The 27,669-nt window shown below is 28.4% G+C and overlaps 1 protein-coding gene across 3 annotated transcripts in view; it reads left to right on the top strand.

The window, feature by feature from the left end:
• The window catches only part of sns (sticks and stones), a 376,839-nt gene that overhangs the window by 129,968 nt on the left and 219,202 nt on the right, over positions 1 to 27,669 (top strand). For all 3 annotated transcript variants that reach the window (XM_065510854.1, XM_065510852.1, XM_065510853.1), the window contains exons 4-6: positions 3,773 to 3,946; positions 17,540 to 17,693; positions 17,908 to 18,044. In XM_065510854.1, the coding sequence (XP_065366926.1) occupies positions 3,773 to 3,946; positions 17,540 to 17,693; positions 17,908 to 18,044 (465 nt within the window). The remainder of the gene's footprint in view (positions 1 to 3,772; positions 3,947 to 17,539; positions 17,694 to 17,907; positions 18,045 to 27,669) is intronic.

Here is a 27,669-nt window from a genome sequence, read left to right as displayed (position 1 = left end):
GATTAGTTTGTCGAACGTTTTATGCTAATAATTATATTAAATAAAAAATAAACAATATTAAACAAAAAGTTATAGAAAAAAAGTTTTTTTGAAGTTTGATTGCCAATTGTATAGATTGAATTTACAATTCGATTGGCAATTGTATAGATTGAATTCACAATTTAATCCCTATCTTCTCCAAGAACTTCTGTTCAACAACTTTATTATTAGCCGCAGCAAAATTGGATAGAGCTTTAGATAAACAATGATTGCGGTTTTGGTAGCCACAATCGTGATGGTGACACTTTAAAACTTAAATTTTCCAAAAACAAAAAGGTAAAATATGTTCATTATAATTCAATTCGCAATCGGCTTTCGTTATTTTGATAAATGATTGAAAAATGTAAAATTCATATTCAGCATGCAAAAATTAGTAAGAAAAAAGGATTTATTCCAAAAAAAATATTTGAAATTAATTATTTGAAAAGATTGTTTTGCATTTGGAAAAAATTTATTTATAAGATATAGAAATAACAAAAAAATCGAATAAAACAGCAAAAAAAAATATGTTTGTTATGAAATTCACACCATATATGAGGGCTGTTTTACTGAAAATTTTACCATCAAAAAGTCATTTTCGTGGAAATCAAAGATGGAGGGTTTTGAATATAGTTACCCGAACCGAAAATCACTTTAACGAGCATAAATAATAAAAATATTGGTATACACATAAAATTAATCATATACAACCACACGACCAAATTTCATGGTGATCGGTCCATAACTGGTCATAGCTCCCACATAAGGACCACTTCCGAAAATCACTCACGAATATAAATTATCGAAATTTTAAAAGATTTACTTACATTAAATTAGTGTAGGGTATTATATGGTCTTGCTTGACCGCAGATATTACTTGTTTTTTTTGTAAATTTCCTTTAAACTAATTTTTGAAAATGAAAAATTTGAAATTTGAGACACGAAGTTTTATAATTAATTTTGGTATTATGAATACTTAATTGAATTTTTTAACATTTATTTTTTTGTACTTTGAACCAAAATGCAAAAATTGAAATAAAATAAGGGCCACCCTAGTGTATATGAAAGTTTATGTATATGTGAGAATGTGCAAAAATGAAGAGGATATTTAAATGACAAAAACAATAACTCTAGAGATATGATGAGTTGTGATTATGACACAAGCACAATGCAACACAAATGAAACCAAAAACCTTACCTATCGACCAGCTGACTAATGGACATATACCATCAAATAATCTCAGCACTGTGTATCCAATGGTTCCTACACGAACACATGTATAAAATGGTTTTCTTAACGTTTGATATTTCAATTATTAACGTCTACTATTGCTGGCAACTATTTTGTGAAATGTAGATTACAGTCATCATGTCAAATGGAATGCAAAGCGCATTTAAATAGGAATGGTAGAATGTATTGGTGTATCTCGGGAATGTAGGTGGATATTTATGTTATTTTCTCATAACGGAATATATTCGTATGACAGTTGAATGCTGTGATTTACTTTAACCATGGAATTTCAAATTAGCAGCAGCTTAATGATTCCGTCGATTTTCGACCAGTTACAACAATAGTAAATAATGTATAGCTATACATAGTTCCTACATATTCCCTCGATAAGTATAAGGTGTTCTTAAATTCTCTAGTTAGAACAATATCAGCCTAAGTCCTCATAAAAATCAACATACATATCAATTAATTTACCCAACTCAACCTGCTGTGCTACTGTGTTTAGTAAATTTATTTATTTAATTTAACTTTCCCTATTGATATAGTCCAATCTTGTCGTTGGCATTGACCACTAAATTGAAATTTATTTCCAACTATTACAACAATATTTAAAAGAACTTCTAGAAAATGTAACAAATTCATCTCCAACCTTTCGTATCTCTAATCCCTTTTCTCTTTTTTTCTTCCAAAATTCTTCTCACTACCTTCTTCCTTCTCATTAGTTTACATGTAATTTTTACTATTTATAATAAAATTTTTTCTTAAGTTTTGCGAAGCAACAAAAAAGTGTCCAAGTTTTAAAGAAATGTCTTTGTTTTTTTTGTTCTATTCTCATGTTAACTTGCCGTAGTTTTGACGCAAATTTATCTCATTTATCTCTTACTATAAAACGTGGCACGAGCCGTGCAACCTTGCACTGAACTTTGAAAAAGTAAAAATTAAAGAAACAAAGTTTTGCAGTCTCCCAACAGCTCTGCAGCAACTAGCAACCGATGCTCTGTTCTAGACATAAAGTTAAAACTTGTTATTTTTACTTTGCTTTCGATTTTTGTTTTTATTCATTCTGGCGTTTCTTGTTTTTATTCGTTATATCTTCTATTTCCTTTGAAACTAAGTTTGGAAAGTGCAAAAACAAAAGGCGTGCATAAAAGCAGTCACAATCGTGCGTTTCGTGTTACTAAACGTGAGGTAAATAAAATGTGTTGAAAGTTTTTTAATAAATTAAATCAATAATAAAAACAAATGACCGAAAAGCAACTAAAGAGTGTAAAAAATAACAAACAAACACACTTGTACAGCATGTACTTGTGTAATTGAAGAAATTTAATTTGAAATGAAATCCGTATTTGGTTCACCTTAACGTATGAGTGTTGTTCAATGTGAAGTTTTAGATATTTGATACTCATACGCCATGATGGTACTTGATTTTGCTGCTCCTGTTGTATTGTTAGAGGAAATGTTTTTCTTTTTGTTTTTTAGCTAAAACAAAGAGAATATATTGTGTTTATTTGTTTTTTTTGATTCACTTTTATCTTTGTTTTACAATATTAGATGAGATTTCATTATTGTCAACATCAAATAAACAATTTATTTGTGAAAAAGTACCAAAAAAAGAACAGAAGGCTACAGTAGCGATTCTTTAACAAAGAGAAGGCTAAAATAACTTTTTTTGCACCATTCTTAGTTAAAGTTCCTGTTTGGGTGGTTTGTTTGTTTATGCTTTCAGTAAATATGTTGATGAATTTGAATTATTTATAACACAAAAAGTTCAACAACTACGCAGTCTGTTGTTTGGTTGGTTAGTTGATTAAGAGTTTATGTTGTGTATGCTGAGTCCTTTAGGAAATTATCCTTGAAGGTAATTTCCAGTTTACAAGACACTTTTGTGTAATATTTCTTTTATGTGCTCAAAAATGTCATTTGGCTAATAAAAAGTCATGCAAATTGTTTATATTTATTGTTGCTTTTATTTTTCATCATCATATTTACAATAAATCTTTTTTTATTATTTAAAGACAGTTTTACAAGATTTACATTCTACGAATACCTAAAAGTACTTGAGTGTGGTAGTCGTTTTCTCAGCCAAATTTAATGTCATAATTTTTAATTTATGAACAGAAAAGTACTCCAAAAATATTAAGCAGCATTGTCAAACATACAGAGACAAATACAGAAACAGCCCAACAAACAGCCATTATCTGTTAATTACAAACAAAGCAATAATTCATAAAAATAAAACTATTGTTAGTTTTATGATAAAAATAATAAACTTATCAAGTCTATGTTTTATTTCAAATTTATTAAGTTCTACTGTTTTGCTATCGCCAGCTGTAGTTACAGATGAACAATGATAGTCGGCCTATTTTTATATTTACGTGTCTCTGTCTATATAATTTGGAAACGCAAATGCTTTGAGTTTATTATAATTTCATAAATTCTAAATACCCAAAAATTTATATTCTACTCTAAGTGTCGACTACTACTGCATATTAATCATTTGTTGTTTTTGTTTTATACTTACAGAAAATCGCAACGATAAAGTTGAGGAAACAACACCAAAACGTTTTACCACCACCTCTAGTTTGAAATTGAAACCCACTGCCGATGATGACTACACGGAGTACACATGCCAAGCGAAGCATAAAGCCTTGGCGCCTGATATGCCCATGCGTTCCACAGTACAACTGTCCGTTTTGTGTAAGTGAAATTTAATTTCAACATTTATGTTTGTGTGCAATATGAAGAAAATTATATAAAAAAAAAAATAATAAAACGAAAATATTGTAACAAAATTCATTTTTTACATCTATGGTTTGTATGTGTCTGAGTGGGTGCTGCAAGTACTTAGACGATGGCATAAAATGAGATTGTGGTCATAAGTATTTTACAGTATTTAAAGAGGATTTAGCGTTAAATAAACATTTTGATAATTTGCATATTTAAAAGAATATTTGCTGTCCATCTCTGCTTACGTCCGTGTGTCTAAATGTTCAACAATAAAATTATCATTTTTATGAATTACTCACTGAATCTGAATATGAATACAAGCGGCATAGAGGAAAAAAAGGTGATTTAGATCATCATTAAATGTGAAATATGCATTTCAATTGTAGCTCATTAAAAATAATTTTACATAATTTGCACTGTGTATGCTAGTGGCAAATGTTTATAAATATGTATGTGGTGTGTGAGTGAGTGTAACTTTCTCCTTCATTATTTTGATTATATTTATGTACATCCGGTTTTGATTGTAGCACCAACAAAACCACATTCAAGCAGCCACCCACCCGTTTACTTTACTCATCTTTCTGTAATTTGTATCATTATTCATCGCTTTATTATTTATTACAAATACAAACCTACATTTATTTATCTTTACATACATTTTTAAAATATTTTTAATTCCATTTCATTGCAAATGTTCTCAAAAGTGTATGTCGACATTCTCACATATTTACATATTAGGGTGAATATTATTACTAAACGCTGAAAATTATTACAAAATCGTATAACTTGTAAAATTTGCACATTTCGTTTGATAACACTGTGTAATTTTTTGAGTCATGGAAATATAACCATATACGGACACCACTACGTGATAAAAGATCAAAAAAAAGAACTTTGTCTCCCAGTTTTGCCCAAAGTCATGCACTTTTCTTTTATGGGCCCCCAAGGAATTGGGGCATCGGTGTCATTTTTGCAAAAAAGTGATAATTTTCTCAGACTCATATCTTGAAAACAGTTCGGAATTTTCATTTAGTCTCTGAGGCAAAGTAGCCCTTGTCATAAAGAACAAAAATTATTAACATATAAAATCAAAAGGACTTCATCTACGATCATAATCTCAAAAAATTTCGAAATAAATTTTTTAGATGCCTAAAAGTATGCTTTAGTTTATAACAATTTAATAGTTTATACTATAAACTTTATAGCACAAAACACTGAATTCCTTTAGTTTTTACACCCTTCGCCATAAGTTTGTTATTGCGTTTGTAATTTCTACATTTTTCATTTGCGACCCCACAAAGTATATATTCTAAATCGTTATAGATAGCGGAGTCGATATAGCCATGTCCGTCTGTCCGTCTGTGTGTTGAAATCCACTTTCTGAAGCCCCCAAATAACTTACATACACGAATGATACATCAATATCTCCGAAATTCTTCCGGCTCGGTTGCTATTTAAAATCGGTCCACAAATGGCTGAGATATAAGGAAAAAACCAGGACAACCTCGATTTTTGACCCATATCTGGATTACTGAATCATTAATATAGACAATATGGATATCTAATGATAGATATTTCAAGGACCTGTGCAACGACGTATATAATACCATAGTAAGTTGGACCTACAATGGGTACTTGTTTCTTACTAACTTATGTATATTTGATTGTTTCCTTGAATTTTGAACGGTTTGAACAGTGAAAAAAATGTAAACAAAATCGAGTTTTTTAAAGTTTTTTTCCGATTTTGATCTTAACCGATTTTTTTAAAGATAAAACCCGAAACTGGTTAAACGATTTTTTTTAAAGACAAAAATTCAAAAACTCAGTTTTTTGGTTAAATTTGAAACCGGTTTTTAAACGTTATCCGATTTTGTTTAACATTATTTGAGAGCAAAATAAGAGCCACCCTAACGCTTACATATACATATGTATGTATTTAGGAGTATGAGTATTTGTGTATATATTTAATGTTAATACCGTTTAATTGGTCTTCATTTGTGAATGTATGCTAAATAAATATTTATGCAGATTTTAAAACAAACCACTATCTTCACTCACTCATACATTTTCGTTTGTGTCATTCTGTTATAAACATTTATGTACGTTTGAGAAGAGAAACCACATTTAATAGTTTTTATTAATATTCGAAATTGATTCTTGGGTTGCCAAATTGTATGAAATTTAAAAAGGATAATGAAACTTTTAATAGCTTATATTTGTTGGATTAATCATCTTTGCAAAATATATTGATTATCTCGAGTATTTATTAAACTGTACTCAATTAATCTGGTAAATGGGAAATTACTTTTTCTTTCCCACTGGTGTAGACTCTTCATTTCTTAAATAATATTAACAAATTTCTAATAAAAAACTAAGTTTTCACGAGATGATAACCCATAATAACTACAACCATTAATATTTCCAGTTTAAAATCCCCATTTAACGTTTATTAGACTCAAAACAACGTTTTTTTTTAAATTTCGTTTTAAAAACATTTGGAAAAAGCAAAACTTTGGAATTTAAGCATACATTATATTTTATAACTTTTTTGGTATCCATTTATAATGGGTCGATGGGTAAATGAAATACAAAAACTAGTTTTAATTGGAATTTTTTCAATATTTAATTTTTTACCGTTTTTTTTTACGGATTTGGCTTAAAATATCAGCATTTGGTTTCCAACTAGATGTCGAAGAACAATTTCAGACTGAAAATTTAAAAAGTCCTAATATGCATTAACTTTAAAAAAAAAATTAAATAAAACAATTTAAATTTGTTTTTTATTTTTGGATTTGTCCCACATTGCTTTAATGTTCATGTTATTGTTGTTCTTGTCATTATACTTTTCTTTATTTTAATTTAAATAAATGAAAACCAGCACGAATAAAAAAAAATAACAATAAATATCGTGCCTATAAGTACATACGTATGAATGTAGTTGAATACAGTACAGTGTAATTTAATTATTTAACTTTTTTTAAAATGAAATAAATTAAAATTTTTAGTTTAAAAAACAACATAATCCTTGTTATTTCCAAGCTTAATATCATTCACTAGTAATTAGTGAAAAATATACAGATTTTAATATATAAAATATTAAATATTTGTTGATTCCGATTTTCACGCCACTGTAATATGTGAGCATGTCTAGTGCGATGAATAATTAACCATCATTAATGCGTTGTCTGCTCTTGATAATAATGAAAGAAATTGAAGAGGAAATTAATTTAAGTGCGATGAATTTTTGCATCAGTAACGTCCACATGAGTAAAATCAAGTTTAACATTTACTTTACAATTCTTTATAAAATAATCGAAATATAATAGAATCAAATGATTCTATAACTAGGCTCAAATAAACATTTACATTTGTTTTAATTACATTACTTTTTTTTTTGCTAATTTTGAATTTAAAAATAAACCAGAGAGAGGAGGTGTGAGTTTAAGTAATATTCAAAGGGTTATTAGCTATTTCATATAATTTAAAGTTAATTTTTGCAGCTAGTTAATGCGATAAACCTTTATGTGAGAATTTTTGATAAGAGGTTGAAAAAAACACAGTAGTAAATGAAAATACCAAGCGGTATTCCAAAAGATGTGATAATCATTCAATTCTGCAGAAGTTGCCTTAGAAATTCCTTGCTTCTCATTCATTCATATTCAAAATTGAATTACAAAATATGGTCTAACATACCTTTATTTAAAATTCAAACATGATTGGTGTTGCAGTTATTCCAATATGGTGTCTCTATATAATAAAATATATTTTGCTCTCTTTAATATAGCTCATTACATAAAACCAGGAGAAGATAATCTTTTGAAAAATGTAGTTTTTTTATTTTTTAAGTTATATGCTGAATTCGTTAAATGCTGAATTCTCTAATAACCTCCCTCTAAGACTTTCTTCAACAAACCTTCAGATAGACTGTCTTTTTCAGGTCTCTTAATAGATGTTCATATGTTGACATTACATGAGTCCAAGGCCTTCAACGAAAAACCTTCTAATATTTCTCCTTATGTAGGCCTTCTATCAGCGCTGTAATAGAAGTAAGTACGCAATTGGCTATCAATGACATGCATTGTCATGGGTGTCCTTCTGACTGCAAAATAGATCGATAGATAAATTAATATCAGTCTATTCAGAGAAATTTTCAGCGTAAATAGTTGTTTCATATTGATTGTTTTATTGTTGTTTTCTGTTTAGTTTCATATATAGTTTGTGTCTGGTCAGCAAAAATAAGGTCAATATAATATTGGCATAAATACTAACTAGTATAAAAATGTTTTTAAATTAATTATAGTGTCTCTGTATTATATGGGCGTATCACATATATTTATATATACAGGTTTTGTTTATACATATATAGAATCAATATTATTGATGTATGTACTATGCATTGTACATTAGGAGAATCCTAAAAATATAAAAGTAATGTTTAGTATTCATATTTATATATAACAATGCCGGGATTTCTGGATCAATTAACAATCAGATAAATCTTAATAATTAATTTTAGCATTAGGAAAGAAACGATATGCATATGGGGTGTATTTCCTTTAGTTGAGATTTCGAAAATTCGATTTAAAACTTTCGGAACTGGTATCTTACAAAGTAATAAAATTTCGAAGTACATTTTATCATATTTTTTTGTTGGCAAATATTAAAATGCACCTATTATATTCGAAGAGGACATTAAAAACAATAAAGAAATATGGTATTATTTATCTTGATTGAAAATATTAGGCCCACAATTTGGGTATAGCTCTAATGAACATACTTTTAGTTAGAAACATCTAATTGATTTTGTCTCCATACAAATGGTCCATACTAATATATGTATATGAATATGTGGGCTAAATTGATGATAGGTTGCAAAACTCTTTATATATGGTTCACTAAAATTCATTAAAAACAATTGAAACTCACTATTAATTTATTTTTTCATGTAGGTATTAAAAACTAGTTTGATAACAATACCTGTTATCAAACTGTAAATATCGAAATTAATGATTATCATCGCCATTTAAAAAAGTTACAATTTGAAATTTTTATGCGCATTTGCTTGAAAGAATAAAACGAATTGAATTAATTTTTGAAGTCTAAAGTCTAAATTAACCCCTTGATGTTCTAAGTAGTACATAGAAACACAGTTTGATTTGAAATTTTTTGAAGATTTAACTAAAGAATATTTTATTATGGATTTGCAAATATAAAAATTTGAATAAATCGCTTGGAGAAAATTAAGAGCGAAAAACCTGAATCTGTTGTCGAAAACCTAATTTAAGAGATATGTATTTTGTTATTAAAAAGAAAAGAGAATAATAATTTTATTTAACTTTTTTCATTGACATTTCTACCTTCTTTCCTTCTTAGTATTTATTCTATGATTACAAGTGCATAAAGTGTTTAATTACCATCTCACTTTTCATATAATTTCTAATCCTTAACAAAAACTTTTCTGAAGTTTTATTGAAATTACCCAATCATTAGCTATGTTCAATAACTAAAAGTTGTTACTAGTTAGTAACAAGTGTTACTGGAAAAGCGTTCATTAACTTAAAAACTTGCAAGTAGAGAAAAAATCAAGAGCGTATAAATTTTAGAGAGTGTTCTCTCGTTGCAAACTATTACAAGTTCTATTTTGAACTCGTAATCGTTAGCAGCTTATATTTTATATGTTTTGTGTTATTGAAAAAATGTCAAAACAAAAGAATTTTCAATAAAATTGAAGAAAATGTGAGTATTTATACATTTTAAAAGGAATAAAATAAGGAAATTGTGTGTATAAAACAATTGTTACTGGAAAAGCGTTCATTTACTTTTTACTATTTTTGAGAATTTAAGAGAGTAATTTTGTAAATTTTGATTTTATTCTCTCGTTGCAAGTATTTACTGGGAAAGTAAATGAACAGACCTATTATATAACATTTTGTTGACATTAATGAACAATTCCAAATATTTAAAACAATTTCATTTTTGACGCTTACCAATAATAGTGTGATTAATACATTTCATAATTGAAATATTATGAAAACAATTCCGTTTAATAGGAAATCAGTTTGAAAAATAAAAATAAATTTAAAAGTTTTTGAATTCTTTTAAAAAAATTATTGAATCATTTGTATTATAGGAAACACGATTTTTGTTTTGATGATGAAATTTTATTATAATACTTGAGTTTTTGACAAGTATTCACAATATAATTTTTCTTATTGAAATAAAAGAAACAGAATCTTAATTCTAACATGAAATGAAATATTGTAAATTAAATAATAAATACAGAGTAGTTGTGTACTCCAAATTTAAGTACTTTAAATATAATTTTAATAATTGTTTTGTGCATTCGATAGTGGATAATTCTATAATGACTGCGATGTTGTTTTTATCCCCAATAGTAATTCACATAATATTTTCGAGTCTAAATTAATCTATGTTTTCCTATGTAAATATTAGTGTATGTAGGCGCACTTGCAAACAAGTAAATGTGTGTGTTAACAATTTTCAAATTTGGTTTTAGCGACTCTTCGCGAACTTTTAGTCGATGTTTTGATAACTTAAAACAGAAAATTGAATAGAAATCCAGGTTAGCCACTTGTCAAAGCTTTTAGGCGTACGTTGGAAAATGTTTTTATCATTTTACGCTGATTTTAACAAAACTACAGCTACAAGAATTTAACCCTGAGGCTAAAAGGTGAGCACAAATTTAGTTGTTTTAAATTAAAGAAACACACACACACAGTTTTTTTCGGATTTTAAAATGATTTCAGTGGCCCTGCAGTAGGCAGAAAACGGTAGCCACTAAAATAATTTTGATCAAACGCAAACACGCATATATAAACACACATACATTGAACACTCTTACCATAAATGTTAAACATGTATAAAAAATGACCTTATGAATATGCAACAAATTGAATTTAAAATGGCGGCAACTAATATGGCAGCATGCGACAGATAAATTCAATTATAATAAATTTATACCAATCTCCAAGCACCGACACATGCATAAACATGAAAACGCACACAAGCACACAATTTATTTGCTGCATGAACACCTGACCGTAGGCTGCAAAAACTAAAAAAAAAATTCAGATATAATAATATTCATACACAAAAACACACAGATATGCCATAATAAAATTGCATTTATACATTTGAGGAAAGATACAGTGCAACAAAAAGATGAACAAAAAAAAGACTAACACATACATTTATTTAAATTCACGTATGTAGATACATACACTGCAACACTTACAAACATTCATGCCACAGCCACTACTAAACCACAATAACGGGAAAAAAATTATGAAATTTTAATAATATTTTTATTCGCAAATAGTCGGAAATTCTCTAATTGTGGCAGTTTTGTGGCAACTCATACTCAAGCACACAAACACTCACAAAACTCTGCTATGCAGCACTAATTTTTGCCAGCAATGTTGCACAAATCTACACATTAAATATGGTTGAATTATATGTGGCCGGCCATTCTAGTGTTTATGTGTGTATTTGTATCTAGGTATCAGATGGCTTAAAAAAGATCATAATTATATGCAGCGCTACTCTTTTTTTATTTCAGCCTAATTGAATTGAAATTTTTAAATAATAATTGTTACTTTTATAAATAAACACAAACACATACACACGTATTATGTTCATACTTAAAATATAAAATGCAAAATAAAATAGAAAAAAATTAAATAAAACTTATTGTTTTTATGCCGTATTCATACATGTGGAATATTACCTTTTTAAATTATACACATATTTTTGTGTTTATTTATATGTTTTTAGTATAAAATTTATATTAATTTAAAAATCCATTTGTTTATTTTTGTTTCTGCAACTGTGTGGGTGTCTGGATGTTCAAATTAAGAGAACAACATAAAACATCTGAAAAATACTCATACATATGCCAGTCTGAAAATCGAAAAAAACACACATTTATGCCCATAAGTATCAACAAAAAATGTTGAAACTAATAGGAAAAACATTGAATTTATTTTAACTCGAGTAAACATAATATTTGTGGAATTAATGCTTTGTGGTCATTTTTATAAAACACTACTTTTAGATTAAAGTCAACAAAATACAAAAAAGATTTTAGTAACAGTGTGTTCAGACTTAAAGACCTCAAATTTTGAACATCAAAAATTAAAATGGCTAAAATATTAATTAACCATGAATGCCTAAAAATATCTTATTTAAGAATTCCATGTCATCGTACATGACATTTGTACGCCTATAGAGTGGAATAGATTTTGCAAATATAAGAGTATCTGAAAAATAATTTGGTCCTTACATTCTATACAGAGGGTACTGTATTTAAAAAATAATAAGTTCTTTCGAAACATTATTGTCAAAAATATCGAGCGAAATAAGGGTATGTAGCACGTGACATAAAACGGAAGAAATTTTGAGGTACATTTAGAAATATGCAAAAATTTGCAAATCGTGAGAGGCGTTATGTTTTCTTTTAATTTCTTAAACTAAATCAAATATTTTTCTTTTACAATCCATCATATTTAAAAAACAATCTTTGGATGATTTTATAATAAACAAAATTTAATATCGTACGTGACAAATATTTTTCTTATAGTAAAACAATATATATTCTGTAAAAATATGTATTCAAAAACTAAAAAAATAAAAGTAGAAAATATACAGTCGGTTTCAATAAACAATTTGAAAAAAGCAAAAAAAAACAATCAGAGTCAAATTCATTTCATACTAAATCAGAGATGTCCAAAGCTAAAACTGTGTTTGTGTTGGTGAGCGAAAAAAATATCCACTGAAAGAAAAGTTTAGTGAACTAAATAAAAGATGCCTATATTTTTAAGGCTTTATTTGTTAATAATAATCAAATCAACAAATTGTCTGCGACATATTATCATAGCTCATTAATGGAGAGTTCGATATTAATCATTTTCGACAAATTTGTAAATATTTAAAATATGTAAAATATTTTTTTCTCTTATTTTATTACGTTGTTTTGATTAAAATCATTTCAAATTTGAACAAAATTATTCACAGAAGTAAATTCAGGTGAAAAACCAGACAAATCTTCAATGATTATTTAAAGTTCGAAATATATTAGACAATCCAAATATTTCTTTCAGTGATCATGAACAAAAATTTAAAATAAAATAAAAAATAGTAGAACAACCGCTTAGTATGTTCATTCGTTGCTGTCTCAATGACCACTAAATCAAAGAGAATAAGAATATGTGTGTGGTTCTCTTGCACAATTGTGCTATGAAATGGGCTTCTCTGTACTAAATGCTAATTGTTAGCTTAGTTTTTTTTCGTCACCATCTTAGCCTAAAACATTCTAATTAAATTAAGAAATTAAATATAGTCGTTTAAACTATTATTTTTGCCCTTAAAATGTTGTAACACGCTCTAAATACTTTCACATAGTAACTTTTAAGTGTTTTCTCCTATTCAAATCATCTTGAAACAAGTAAGAGAGCTATATTCGGCTGTGCCGAATCTTATATACCCTTCACCAAATAATACTTCAAATTAAAAAATTTCAAATATTTTTAGGTAAACAATTTTTTTTTTGATAAAGTAGTTTTTTAATTTTTGTAAAAAAAATTTTTCGAATTGTTTTTTAATTTTTTAAATTTTAAAATTTATTTTTTTTTTTAATTTTAAAAATTTTTATACAAAAACTAAAGAAATAAATAGCGAAATTTTGCGAAAAAAAAACTTTTGGTGAAAAAAAAAATTTGGTTTAAAAAATATTTTTTCCGATTCTGACTCACTGTAGGTCCAACTTACTATGGTCTTACATACGTCTAGTATCTATCATTAGATATCCATATTGTCTATATTATTGACTTAGTAATTGAGATATAGGTAAAAAAATAGGTATAAAATCGAGGTTGTTCCTTATATCTGAGCCATTTGTGGACCGATTTTCTCGATTTTAAATAGCAACTGAGTCGATTTTAAATAGCTAGAATTCCGGAGATATTGATGTATGAATCGTATATGTAAGTTATTTGGGGGCTTCGGAAAGTTGATTTCAACAGACGGATAGACAGACAAGCGGACTTGGCTTAATCGACTCCGCTATCTATAAGGATCCAGAATATATGTGACCCGGCCTGTGAAAAGGTGGCTTATGACTCAAAAAAGAAATTGCGAGAAACAGCTGATAAACAATGCATTTCAGTTTCTTAGTAGTTTTTCTTTTGCTTTATGGACAGTCATACACAAAAGCAAGTTAGGACTTTCTAGTTTTCACCACGTGAAAGAGCGTCTCAAAAACTATCGAAACCAAAAAAAAGTGGAAACATTTTTTTGGAGTCATAAGCAACCTTTTCATAGGCCGGGTCACTTATATACTTTATAGGGTCGGAAACGAAAAATGTAGAAATTACAAACGGAATGAAAAACTTATGTATACCCTTCTCACGAAGGTAAAGGATATAAACAAAGTTTCCAGGAGGTTTGAGATTTTTTTTAAATATATTCCCTTAGGCCTAACAATAAGTATTCAAATCTTATAACTTAAATAAAATCTAGTTACTCTCTAACGCGAACATTAATTAATATTTGGCTGATAAGCTCTACGAAGCTGCAAATGAAAAATATCTCTGGTCTCATCTTAATTTCTCCTATTTTTTGGTATCTCCTATTTAACCATTGAACAGAATTACAAAAACCTTACCGAATTAAAATTTAGATTTTCTTTTATTATTTTAAAAAGTTCTGTATCATTTAAGTTAGGAGTTTAGTATTATTGTTGTTACATTGATTTGCATTTTATTTTACGACCAGCCACACTGTGCACTGCAAAAATTGCACACATACATAAATATTTAGACAGATCCTCTGATACATTTAATGCAAGCCCAAGTAAATTGTTGTTGTAACAGTAATTATTACAACCAATACATAAACACATCTCTATCATTTACCCATACAGCTAAATAGTATTTGCATTGTACTAGTATTGTATTTATGTGGAAAATTTTCATTTGCTTGGTTACTGAAATTAAATGTGTTTAAAAATAGTCCATCGTTTTTATCACATTGAGGATTCCCAAATGGGCATTTAATGTTTTGTATGTGCGGCTTTGCATTGAGGAGTGTGTGTGTGTTTATTTACCCTGCAGTTTTTAATTCTCAATTTTGCTATCGAAATTACTATAATCATTGTTACTTGTTAAAGGGTTTTAATTTGTTCCATTATTTCATTATCTTCCACCAGGAATGCAATAGTTGATAGTTGATAGTTTGTTAATACTATTTCATACCCAAAAGAATAGTAGTACTCTCGAGGCATTTTACAAAATAATTCAGAAATAAATTTCAGATTTTTTTTCGTCGATAAATTCTTGTTTTAGTAATATATTTGAATATAATGAGCAGATTACATACATAACATCAAATTGGATGATCGTTTTAAACCAATATACTGCCTTAGCTACCACATTTCTTAATGTTGAACTAGTTCCAAAATCTGCATGGTATACATATATTCAGATATATGTGTGGGTGTTTGTGTGGGCGGGTTTATGTATGTATTTGTGGTAATATATTTATGCCTTCTACTAAAATATATTAAAACCTAATTAAATGCTAATTGTGCTTATTTAATATTAACGCAAAGGTGATTTTTTAATCCACCATATGTTTGTAAATTCAATTTTGACATATTTATTATTATTAAATTTGTGTTTAACCATTACTAATCTCCTTTCCAATTTTATAAAAGAAAGAGAATTAACCACATTAAAACTACTAATTCCCATAAAATTACTACTAATTCCCCTACAATTAGGCTTCCACAGTCTTCTTAATTAAGAAAAATAAATATAATTAATTTTTCATGCTTGCAAGCGCCCCTCAACCTACTCACAAAATTTTATACATATCGAAAACTATCGGTAAAATACTTAAGCTACGTTTCCGCATACACCGTAATCGTCACCGAAAACGAAATTCCATACATTCGTACCGAAAAAAAGTTCGTTCCAGAAATCGGCAACTAAAATTGGTAACGAAACGGCACCGATCAGTAACGAAAGACCTGTCATGTGGGGCCGGAAAGAAAACAACTTTAAGTAGGTTGTTTTAGGTGCTGTAGGAACGAAATTATTTTAATTATTTTTTATTTCAAATTTAAAGAAAATCAAATGAATAAAAAAAAAAAATTTTCTTTATTGGAAGAGGAAAAAATATGTAATAGATTTTGTCAAAAATAATGAAATTCTATTAATGTGCGACATCCAAAATTAAAAAATAATTTCGTTTCTGTTTTATGCCGCAACGCACCCAACTGAAACGAAAACAATTCAGAAACGAGACGGTGACGAACACCAACGTTTTTCAGTTTCAGTTTTCGTTATCGGCGCCAATTACGGTGTATGCGGAAACCCAGCTTTACACAGATAAAACGGATTCGTAATAGCAACCGATCGAATGATTCGGTTGCACACATAGAATTTTTCGCTTCTATCAACAGAAATTAGTGGATAAAGAAGAATTTCGATTGAAGCAACCAAACTTTTGTTGCCACTTCTAAAATTTTGTAGCCACAACTGTAAAATTCGGTCTCAAAGACAGAATCATTTGATTGGCAACAAATTCGGTACGAATCTGTTTTCTGTGTGTATAAATAAAAATTATCTTACAGTTACATATATTATTACTGTTTTAATAGATTCATAGATTTTTTCGATAAAAAATCGAAAGTTTTTTTCTCTGTGCCATAAAAACAGAAAAAAGTTTATTTAAAACAGGAAAATTAACATTTCGAGTAGCATTAAAACTTCTTAGGATATTGCTATTTAGAGAATATGATGACAACAATAATGGTTTAGATTTTTATATATACAGTGGTGGCCAGGTAATTAAGACACAAATTGTTTGCTAAATTCCATGTAATTGTCAATTATTTTTCAAATATTTCCACAAATATGTATGCATGAGGACTGTTTTAACTCACTAGTGTGTTTTATTCGACTGTATCAATTCATATATATTCACCACGAACTCATAAGATTTGTCTACAACTTGACCAAACATTTTTTTTTTAAATAAACATATTTTCTCACATTTATATCATTATATTTTTATTATTATAAAATATTCGGACCAAATTTCGTAATTTTAGTTCCATTAGTTTCGGTCAGATCATGTTATTAACAGCGAATGTTCGCTGAGGTGGGTCAACGTATTTCCACATATATTTGTCCATATATGTTTTAACGATTTTTCCAAACATTTTTGAGAAACTAGAAACATTAATAATAAATTGCATACCTTTAGAGGTCCTTTTATTTTGGCTCTAACGCACTTAAAATTCAGTTGATGAAAAAAATTCAAGTATTTGTCTTAAACTGGTGGCCACCACTGTACATATATATTCATATACATCTGATTTGAAAAAGTTTTCATTCGAAACAAAGTATAATTTGGTGTAGGGTATAAAAGCTTTGGCACAGCCGAATATAGCTCTCTTGCTTGTTTATTAGAAATTATATTTCAATTAAAGTTTTGAATGAAACATTAATATATGTTTGTTTTTTTTTTTTAATTTTTCAGATCCTCCTGGCCCACCATATATTGAAGGTTATACACAAGGTGAAACCTTAAGACGAGGACAAACTGTGGAATTGATGTGTCGCAGTAGAGGTGGCAATCCACCAGCTCAATTAATATGGTACAAAAATGGTTCACAAATTCGAATGGCTTATAGGTATGTTATCAAAAATTACAAAATTTTGAACAAATCATGATTATTTTAATTCATGCTAAATGAATTCTCAAAATTAAGTTTCACTAATTTAAATTTGTTTAATATTGTTCACACGTTTCCCTTACACCCATCATCATTCAAAAACAATTTGTTTTCAAACTTTTCTACTCTACTCTATTATTTTGTTTTGTTTGTTTCTTTTTTTATTTTGCAGAACGTCGGGACGTTTGTCGGAGAACATTTATACGTTCACAGCTGAGGCCAGCGATAACAAGGCTCGGTTTAGGTGTGAAGCCAGCAACGTCATGTCACAGACACCACTTAAGGCTGAAGTTGATCTCACAGTTTTATGTAAGTTTACAACAATTGTACTAACTAAAAATATAAAACAAAACACGAACGTCCTAAAAAAAGCGCACAAATTTTACACAGCACATTTTATGGCAAATAAAATAAAGAACTAAATAAACTAAACGAATAATGAAACACTTGCCTACATACGTAAATGAAAAAAATGGAAACATCATCAGCAAAACTATGTCTTGCAACAACAATGACAATGACAACTCAAATGAAAAAGAAAAACAAAAAAGCAACAATAACAACAACAAAAAAAAGAGAACAAGATAGATAAAAAAGCAAACTTATGTTTTACAACTTTAAGGATATAAAATTTGTTGTTAAATGTTTGCTGTAGTGTCTAGAAATAAAGGATCTGCGAACAACTACTCAAACATATCCAAACACTGACACCAACACCAACGTAAACAAACAAACAAACACACATACAAACTCACACTGAATATTATGTTCTAAAAAAACACTTTATATTAATTGTGTTGCGTTGTGCTACTGATCCTGATGTGGGTTGTAGTGTCTTTCTTTTCGTAATTTATTGTTGAAAATGTATTCTGCGAGTGTTAAAATATTAAAATATTCGTATGAATTATTTTTTTCCCATATAATAACTGTCAACAAATATGTATGTCATTTAACCATGTACTTATTTCTATAGTAAACTTACTTACTTACATTCTGGTAAAATATCGTTAGCTAAAGTTTTATAAGCCATAACTGTTTGATTGAATTATCTTATGCTTATTCTGGACATTTCAATAATTTTAACTGTAATTTAAATTTAAAATTTATAAAAAATATCTACATAAATTTACTGCATTAACATAATAGTTATGTTTGATGGTTAGGCCGTTTTGCATTTTAGGTAACGATATAAATAAGTATGTTTAACATGTATATTTTAGTATGTGTTTATACACATATTTACAGACATACATATTTATTATGTTTAATAAGTAAAGAGTTAACATCTACAACTTGTGCTATTTCCATTAGACTAGTCCAATAAAATATAAAACTTGACGATACCAGCAATTCGATTAAAGCCAATTTACAATTCTTGTTGAGCATATGATAAATATATCGACCCCTTAGCGCCAAATTATAATAATTTTTGAACAGACTGATGTTTTAGAGTTCTCTGAATATCAAAATTGTTAGTAACTACAAAAATATAGGAGGTAAGATTTTATCGTAAGTCAATGTTTACATTTTACAGTAAACGAATTTTATCATAAGCGACACACAGCGGTATAGAAAAATAGAGGGATATAAATCTGTAACTTCTAATTGCTTAGATTGGTTTGAATGAAATTTCATACGCGCAATGAGGAAGTGCTGTTGAGTTTAAATTTGGGGGTCCCCAAATTAGCATACTTCAGGAACATATGTTAAAATTTTTAAAACGATCATATTTCTTCGATTGTGTTCCGATTTTATAAAATTACATATATCCGCCTCGAACACTATATCGTCCCCTTAATAAAACAATAGTGTATAATTTTTTTTGCCATTTCGAAATAATAGAATCTAAAATTTTTGTGTTAGAACAAAATTAATATTTCAATTGATTTTTTGACCCACTTTGTGGAAGTAGAATTTCACCAAATTTTGACCACATATGGAATCAGTTATATAGATTATTATTATGCAATAATAATATAATATGCTTATACAATATTGTTTTATTGAGGTGACGATTTTCGCATTTGAAAATTATATTTTAAAATTTTTACCCACTCTACTCCAGTTTATTGATAACAGCAGGTCCAAATATTTCACCATTTTTCATTTGCTGGACTAACAAGAAATGTATGTGTCAAATATATATCAAAATAAAAAACAGTTATTGTCACATTTTTCAATAAAGTATTCCATGAGTTTTTAATTTTTAAAAAGTTATAAATATTTTATCGCATTATAACATTTTTAATTCTATGTTTAACCCTTAAATGCATGATGTTTACTTTTATTTTTCTATAAAGTATCAAATATTTAGTTGATTTTTATTTATTATATTTCATTTAGCTTTAGTTTGATTTAGAATTTCGTTAGCTGAAACTTTTCGTACTCCATTTGATTTTTCTGAATTAGAATCTGAATTAGTATCAAGCTTATTAAGCTTAATATGCATTAAAGGGATAAATTTCAAAATAATCAAAAAAGCCTTCTCCTGTAAATATAATTTGGCGCTAAGGGCTCGATATGTTGCTTTTAGTATTGGGATGATCGGATATTGATATCCTGTGATGCATCGCCATAAAACCTTGTACAGGGATTTGTAAGAAACCAATTTTTTTGTTTTAAAAGCATGAATAATTTGTTGTTGTATGTCATATTATTATTCTTGCATAGATTACAAAGGTCAACAGCAAAAAAAGGCTTGAAAATCCACTATAAAGATTTGATTTGAAGTCAGAAAAAGAGGGACAAATAGAAATGAAAAGAGAGAAGGGGAAGATTGAAAAGTTAAGAAGAAGATGTCCGAAGAAAGTGAGAGGGAGGAGATTTTTAAGATTGCGTACAAATGAGTCCGCGCTTATTTGGTTACTCTAAATAGATCCCCATATCTGGTCTTTTCAACCAATTACTACTCCTTATAAAGGCATTAATGCCCTTAAGCCTCATATTCGAGAGCTCAGAAAGTCTATTTAGGGAACAATGTCTCAGGAATCTTAAGCGTAGATCTCCTAATGCCAGACAGTGACAAAGATGATAAAAAATGGTCTCATCCTCATACTCCTTTTGACAACTTATGCAGAAGTCGTTGTAATGCAAGCCAAGTCTCCTCGCGTGATTGCCAAAAGTGCAGTGGCCGGTAATGATCGCCACTACACCACTCAATTGTGAGCGTGTTAAGCCAAGAGATATGTTGTTCAGTCGGGGCCATATCGTTATGGTTATAGTGCATGTGGGTTCACAACCCCATCTAGTCTGAGCTAGCTCATAGTAGAAGTTACTAATCTGAAGCTTGCATTTGGATAACGGAATCTCACATAAGGAATATATGTCTCCGTCAGGTAGTATGGCGCTTTTTTTTGGCAAAATCATCAGCAATGCAGTTGTCCGTAGTATCTGGGAAAAATGAAAAATACCTAAAAACAACAGTCAAAAATTAGTATATAGTTGATGGATAAAGCTCTATTTTATATTACTAAAACCCGAAAATAAAAAAATAATATTTTGTTGGTCCTCCATTTAGCTCAATTACGGCCTCTAGTCGCCTTTTCATGGTGTTTACAAGATGCTCAGTTATATCTTTAGTAATTTCCCTGTTAAAAAACGTTAGAAGTTCGTCCTTAGATGAATTGCTTGGTTTTCCAATATTTCGGTCTAAAATTTCCCGCAGGTGCTCTATTGGGTTAAGGTCTGGAAATTGTGGAGGTGAATTTAACTTCTTATGCAAGTTATATAAAATAGCCGATCCTCAACAATGCTGGTGGTGTGCACTGGCTCAAAGTCTTGCTGAAATACTCATGGAGTTACAAGACTTAAATGTTCGGCACTTACTTTTAAATTGTCCTTTAAAATTTATAAGTAGTCTCCGCTGTTCATTCTACATTCAATGAATACAATATTGCTAGATCCTGCAGCTGACACACAGCCCCAAACCATCAAAGATCCAATGAATACACCATTTTAAGTGCTGAAAATTTGTTAACACATTATTTATATATTGTTTACATTTTGTCATGTTACCCAATGATAATCGATTTGTGACAAATCATTTGTCTGATTGATTTGAAACATGTGTGTATTTATTTTTGGAATCCATGCAATATGTACCAGTCTAATGTGCATATCTTATCTACTTACTATGTATATTTACACTTACTGTGTGCGTTTAATTTTAATTTTAATAGTTTTTAAAAGAATGAGCGAGCATTTGTTTTTGTGTTTGTGTGTATGCGTGTTTTTGCATGAGCATGTGATTTCCGCTTGATAAAAGTTTTGCGAAAAGTAAACTACTTTTTTTTTAGTTTTCGTCTTCGCTACTCCGTTCGTAATTTAGATTTGTGTGGATGAATCAAATCAAGTATTGTTGTTAGTTGTCTCCATTTTGTTCATGCTAGTTTTCATAGTTTCTTTGTTCGACATTTCTTTTGTTTGTCTTAAGCTTGTTAAGCTTGACGTTCAACAAATTCTTATTAGCACACACAACAAAAGGCGAAACAAAAACAACAACAGTAACTCTGTATACGGAAAAGTTGCAACAGCCCAACTGAAAGAAAGAAAGAAGAAAGAAAAGAAAAAGGTATCATTAGGAAACGGAAGTGTGTGTAATGAAATCCTTAGTGTAACATAGTTAAAAATGTAGATGACGCTCCAAATACACATATTCTTAAATATACAGTGGTGAATGACAACTACAATAGCTATGTTGATAACATGCATGGATGAGAACAACAAATAAATAGTAGGTATTTACTCCCACACAGTATGACATTTTCACATGAAAAGCTCATAAAAAGAATATTGATCATTTGGAATATAAAATGTTTTCTAAACATTTTAAAATACATCCACTATGAAAAAAGGCTTAAGATGATGCTTAATGTCTGCAATAAAGTTTGACCTAAATAATTTATATTTTATTCGAAATTCGCAATACCTGTAAAATTTCAAAAACGTAGATCAATTAAAATATTTTATCTGGCTGATCATTGTTCGCTAATAAATGAACCCGAGAATGAAACAAAAACTATCTACAAATTACATTTAGGCCCGTTTTCTCAATGTATCGACAAACTGCCTGTTACTAAATATCGACATAAATTTATTAGGCCGATAAACTGTCCGTTAACAATTTTGGTTTTCTCAAAATACCGACAAAAAAACATTATTTTAAGTTGGCAATAGCTCTCAAAATATATGTGAAATTTGGGAACCCTGCCTTCAAGTGACAACATGTTTACATAAATCAGCTGTTTAATGTGGCCATCGACAGACGGAATCTTTTGAAAAATTCATTATCCTGCATGTCTGCCAGGTAATTAGGCCTGGCATGATAAAGTCTTTCAGTATTCATTTGGAACTCATGTCAGTCAACTGATTGAATGTATCTGTACGATAAATAAATAATTGGCAGATGAGGTCGGATTAGCTTTGCGACAGAATAGAAGCAAATGAAACATTGAGAAAACCAAACTTCTTTAATCTGCAGTTTTTCGTTCTTGAAAACAGGAACAGCAGCAAGTATTCTTCATGACAGCGGTAAATAATTTGCGTAGCGTGGCATTGACATAAGAAGACATTGAGTTTGATTTTGCAATGAAATTTGAGTATAGAATTTGCATGTTGTCCTGTACCCGCATTTATTATATATTTGAGATTAAATTAATTTTGATACTGAAATCTAAAATGTATAGAATAAATAGACAGTTAAAGCTTTAACTACATATATCTGTTAGTATCTGCTACTTATGTTTATTTCTCATTAACGTTTTATTTTTCTTTTCAAAGAAATATTTTATTTTAAAGCAGCAGTTGTGTTGTGCAAACTTGCAACTAACAAGTTATTTTTTCAAATTAAAGTGAAATCATTAAAATTCAATTAAAAAAATAAAGTTTTAAAGAAATTCTAATTTAAAATTTCCAAATAATCTCTTTAGCATATGAGCAGTAATTAATGCAACAACATTGCTACTGCCAGAGTTCGAAGAAAATAATATAAATAAAGAAATTCTCATGAAATACAATATGACATTCCGATGAAAATAAATAAAAATTTTAAGTTTGTTACATTTACATTTGTACTATGTATTAACTACCAAGGAATTCAAATTTCATAAAGAATGAAATAAATGTGACCTTGAATAAATGGATTTACGTGTAAAGAAAATCGTTAGCTTAATGTTCAAACGTGATAAGTCCATTATCAAAAATTTTACAGAAGACACAAAAAACGTTCCAAATTCCTTTATTTTAAATTTTTATAAAATGGTTTCCTTTCAAAATCACTCTCAAATAGCAGTGGAGCAATATTATTGATAGCAGTAGTCCACATTTCTTTAAATTTGTGGTCGTATGGAAAAACTCCACTTTTTGCGAAAATTGAGATATCACCAAAAATAATATGTACGTTTCATTTACTATCACTCTGCCCGATCGAAATTTTGATATAGTTTCTCATTTAAAAGTTATTTTTATATTAAAACTAAATCCGCCCGGCTTTAAAATTAAAATTTCCGAATTTTTTAATTTTTTTTCTTTACAAACCATCTCCTGAAAATTTCAAATCGTGATGGCATTACATACATGGTCCATTTAATTTTTATATATATAGATTTGCTAACTTCATGCTTTTGTTGAAAAAACAAGGTATCTCCATAGTTTCTTAAAAAACAAAAAAAGTTTAGAAGTTAAAAACGACGTTATTTCGAAAAGTAAGGAAGAAAGAGAGCAATAAAATAAATTCGGGTCACATGCTACAAATTTTTAACATAAAAATGACAAATCCTGAGAATTCAAAGAATGCTTACATATCTTTTCTGAAGTTCTTTATTCATAAAACTGGTCTATGAATTTCATAGAATCAAGAAGTTAGTTTATAGTTTATGCATAAAGGGTAAACCTTTTAAATCAGAAAAAACTCGGCTTATTTTTCTTATATAAAAGGAGCAAAAATATTATTTGGAAAAACTGGGTAACTCCATTTATTCATAAAAAACGGATAAATTAATGTGCTGAGTTAAATAGTTAATGTTTTCCAACAAATATTTACTAAAGTTGCCTTAATTCCGTAAAATATAATTTGTTTTCTTTTGGAAAAACTAGGTAACTCCATTTTTTTGAAAAAACAAGGTAAATCTTAATCATAAAAACCGGTTAACCTTTTTTTATTGTCCTTTTCAAACAGAAAAACCCGATTAACAGGTTTCCAGTTTCGGATTTTGAATACTTCCATACGTTAAGATAAAACTGTTTTATTTAATTCTAATTCTCTTAAGTCAACAATATTTTTCACCCTTTGCACATATCTACTAATAAGCCGTCAATGAAGTCTCACATGAATACTGATTAAATAACATAACTCATTTTAAAAGTGGCGTGAGATTGATATAAAAAAATATTATTTATTTGATAACATGCCATCTATAAATATATATATACAGCATTATGAATGTCATAGATTTTTTTTATGATATTTTAGCAGCAATAAAATATTTTCTCCGAAATACGTAGGCTGTAAAAAAATATAAATTTGTTTCTTTGAAAATGGATTTTAAACGAGATTTGAAAAAGAAAAAAAAGTAAATCTCCAGCACACTTTCTTGTTTATTTTTGTGATAAAACATAAAACTGAATAAATTTTGTTTTAAATTAAATTTAGAAGAGAAAAAAAAACGTAAATTTAAAAGCCATATTAGCTCAAATATACACACATAGACATCAATGATTCTGCAATGCATATACACACACTCATACATAAACAATACAATGTGTTTTTGTATAGCTAAAAAGATATTTTGTTTTTTTTTTAATAGAAACTCTTAACACTTTGTTAAAAGAAACTTTATGGTTTTAATATGTACAAGATGAAGTTGAAAACACATACAGTGCAATGTTTTGTACAACTGCGAATGTGTGAATTGTAAGAGCGTAGTTTTTACACAACGAATTTCCTGTTGCTTGTTGCCAAAAAAAATAGAAACAAAAAACTGTATATATGCACAACAAGAGACAACAGAAGCAAACAAAAAAAGGAAAAACGTAAAAAATAAAGCTGAAAAACAAAAATTACGTTTACATATTTTATGATGATGTTTATTTTTGATGAAGCGCAAATGTATTTGCTGGCTTGATAATCGCACACAAACAAATATATAATAAATAAACAAACTAACACGTTCGCATACATATGTATGTATATACGTATAAATACATGCTTAAATATACATATGTACTATATTAAGGTGCCTCGTTTGTATTTTGTTTTCAAATAAAATTTTTTTTCTTGGACCAGCACTTGGGGGATGACCCCTACTCATGCAAAGCATTGTGTTTGAACTAGGAAATAGGGAGGTAGGATAGAGGGAGTAGGATAGAGGGAGTAGTGTTTGTGGTCATTAGATTTGAATTTTCCTATATTGAAATTAACATTATAAATATATTCAAAAATTCCTTTTCTTGGATTTAAAGCTCTTTTTTCCGTTTCTTATTTTATACATATAACTTGACATCAAATTAAAGGTCCTTAACAAGGTATCGCAATGTTTAAACATATTTCCAAATAAGTTCAAACATTTTCTAATTTGTATGAATTTTCAAAATATCTAAGATTGTTTAATTGTAAAATATAATTGTCTTAAATTCTCATCATATAAATAATCTTCTCAATTTAATACTTATATGTTAGTACTAAATTAGGAAACCTATACAGAACTGGATGCCATAATTTGATTTGGTTCTAAAGCTATTTTAACATGGCGTTGGCACAAGACAGCGTAAATTGAGTCAAACTTGTTTCATTTAAAATTCATTGAAAATTTGTCAACTTTGTGTCACAATTGGATAAGTTAAGTAATATGCTATTTTTTTTAACAGGGCACTAGGATTACTCTCTGTATTCTGTACAAAATTTTAAAAATGTTTGCGAAATATTAAACAAATTATGTATTATTTGGATTTGGACACAAATTTCTTTCAAATGATTTTCAAATAGCTTTATTGGGCTACCCTAATATACATATTCATTTTGTGAATATATGTACATGTGCACAAAAAAACAAATATCATTATCACACAGACATACATTCATTTGAACATGGTCTGGCTGAGAAGTTTCTTAAATATCGCTAGCTTAGTGAGCAAACGTACCAAGTCCACTTTTTATACAAAATTATATTTGAATACAAAACGAATAAAACAAATACAATATTCGTTTACAATTTTTCGTTTTTCTTGTTGTAAATTAAAATTGAAGTATCAAATGTGCTAAGTCAATTTTTTCAAATTGCTAAATTACTATCACAGACAAATGAAATTAAAAGTAACTACCAAAGCATGATACAATATTTTGATTTTTTTTTTAATTTTTTATATTTTTTTTGTTTGACGTTACAAGAATTGTATAATTGAGAATTTATTTTCTACTGTTGCATCATGTACCAAAGTATACCAATTAGTCCGACTCTCAATTTTTAAAATTACACTCTCACATATACGGGTACCGTGTGAGTTCAGAGAAATGTGAACCAATGAAATTTCTTGAAATTTTAACTTTTAAATTTTGATAAAAATAATGTTTTTACACATATTATACTTTATTTTTTTAAAACACTTTTTGCTCACTTTCGTTGTTAAAACATTTCTATTTTGCACAAATCAAGAAAAAATATTTTTGGATTTTCTGACATGTAATTTTTTGTTATTGTAGAATTTAAATTATAGCATAGAGTTACAATTTTTTGGTATTGAAAATTCATACAAATTAAAATTTAAAACATTTTTATAGAACTCTGTTGCCTGGAGAAAATTTAAAAGCTACCAACACATTTGTAATTTTGTAACACATGTATAGAGTTAGGTACTTTTTCACTAACACATGCTTATAGATAGGTACTGCTGTCAATTTCAATTATGAATTTATTCATTAAATATAAATTTTACAATTAAT

The sequence above is a fragment of the Calliphora vicina genome, chromosome 5 (assembly GCF_958450345.1).
Source record: "Calliphora vicina chromosome 5, idCalVici1.1, whole genome shotgun sequence".
In the NCBI taxonomy this organism is placed as follows: domain Eukaryota; kingdom Metazoa; phylum Arthropoda; class Insecta; order Diptera; family Calliphoridae; genus Calliphora; species Calliphora vicina.
Note: the sequence above shows the minus strand (reverse complement) of the source record. Positions and strands in the feature narration are given on the sequence as shown.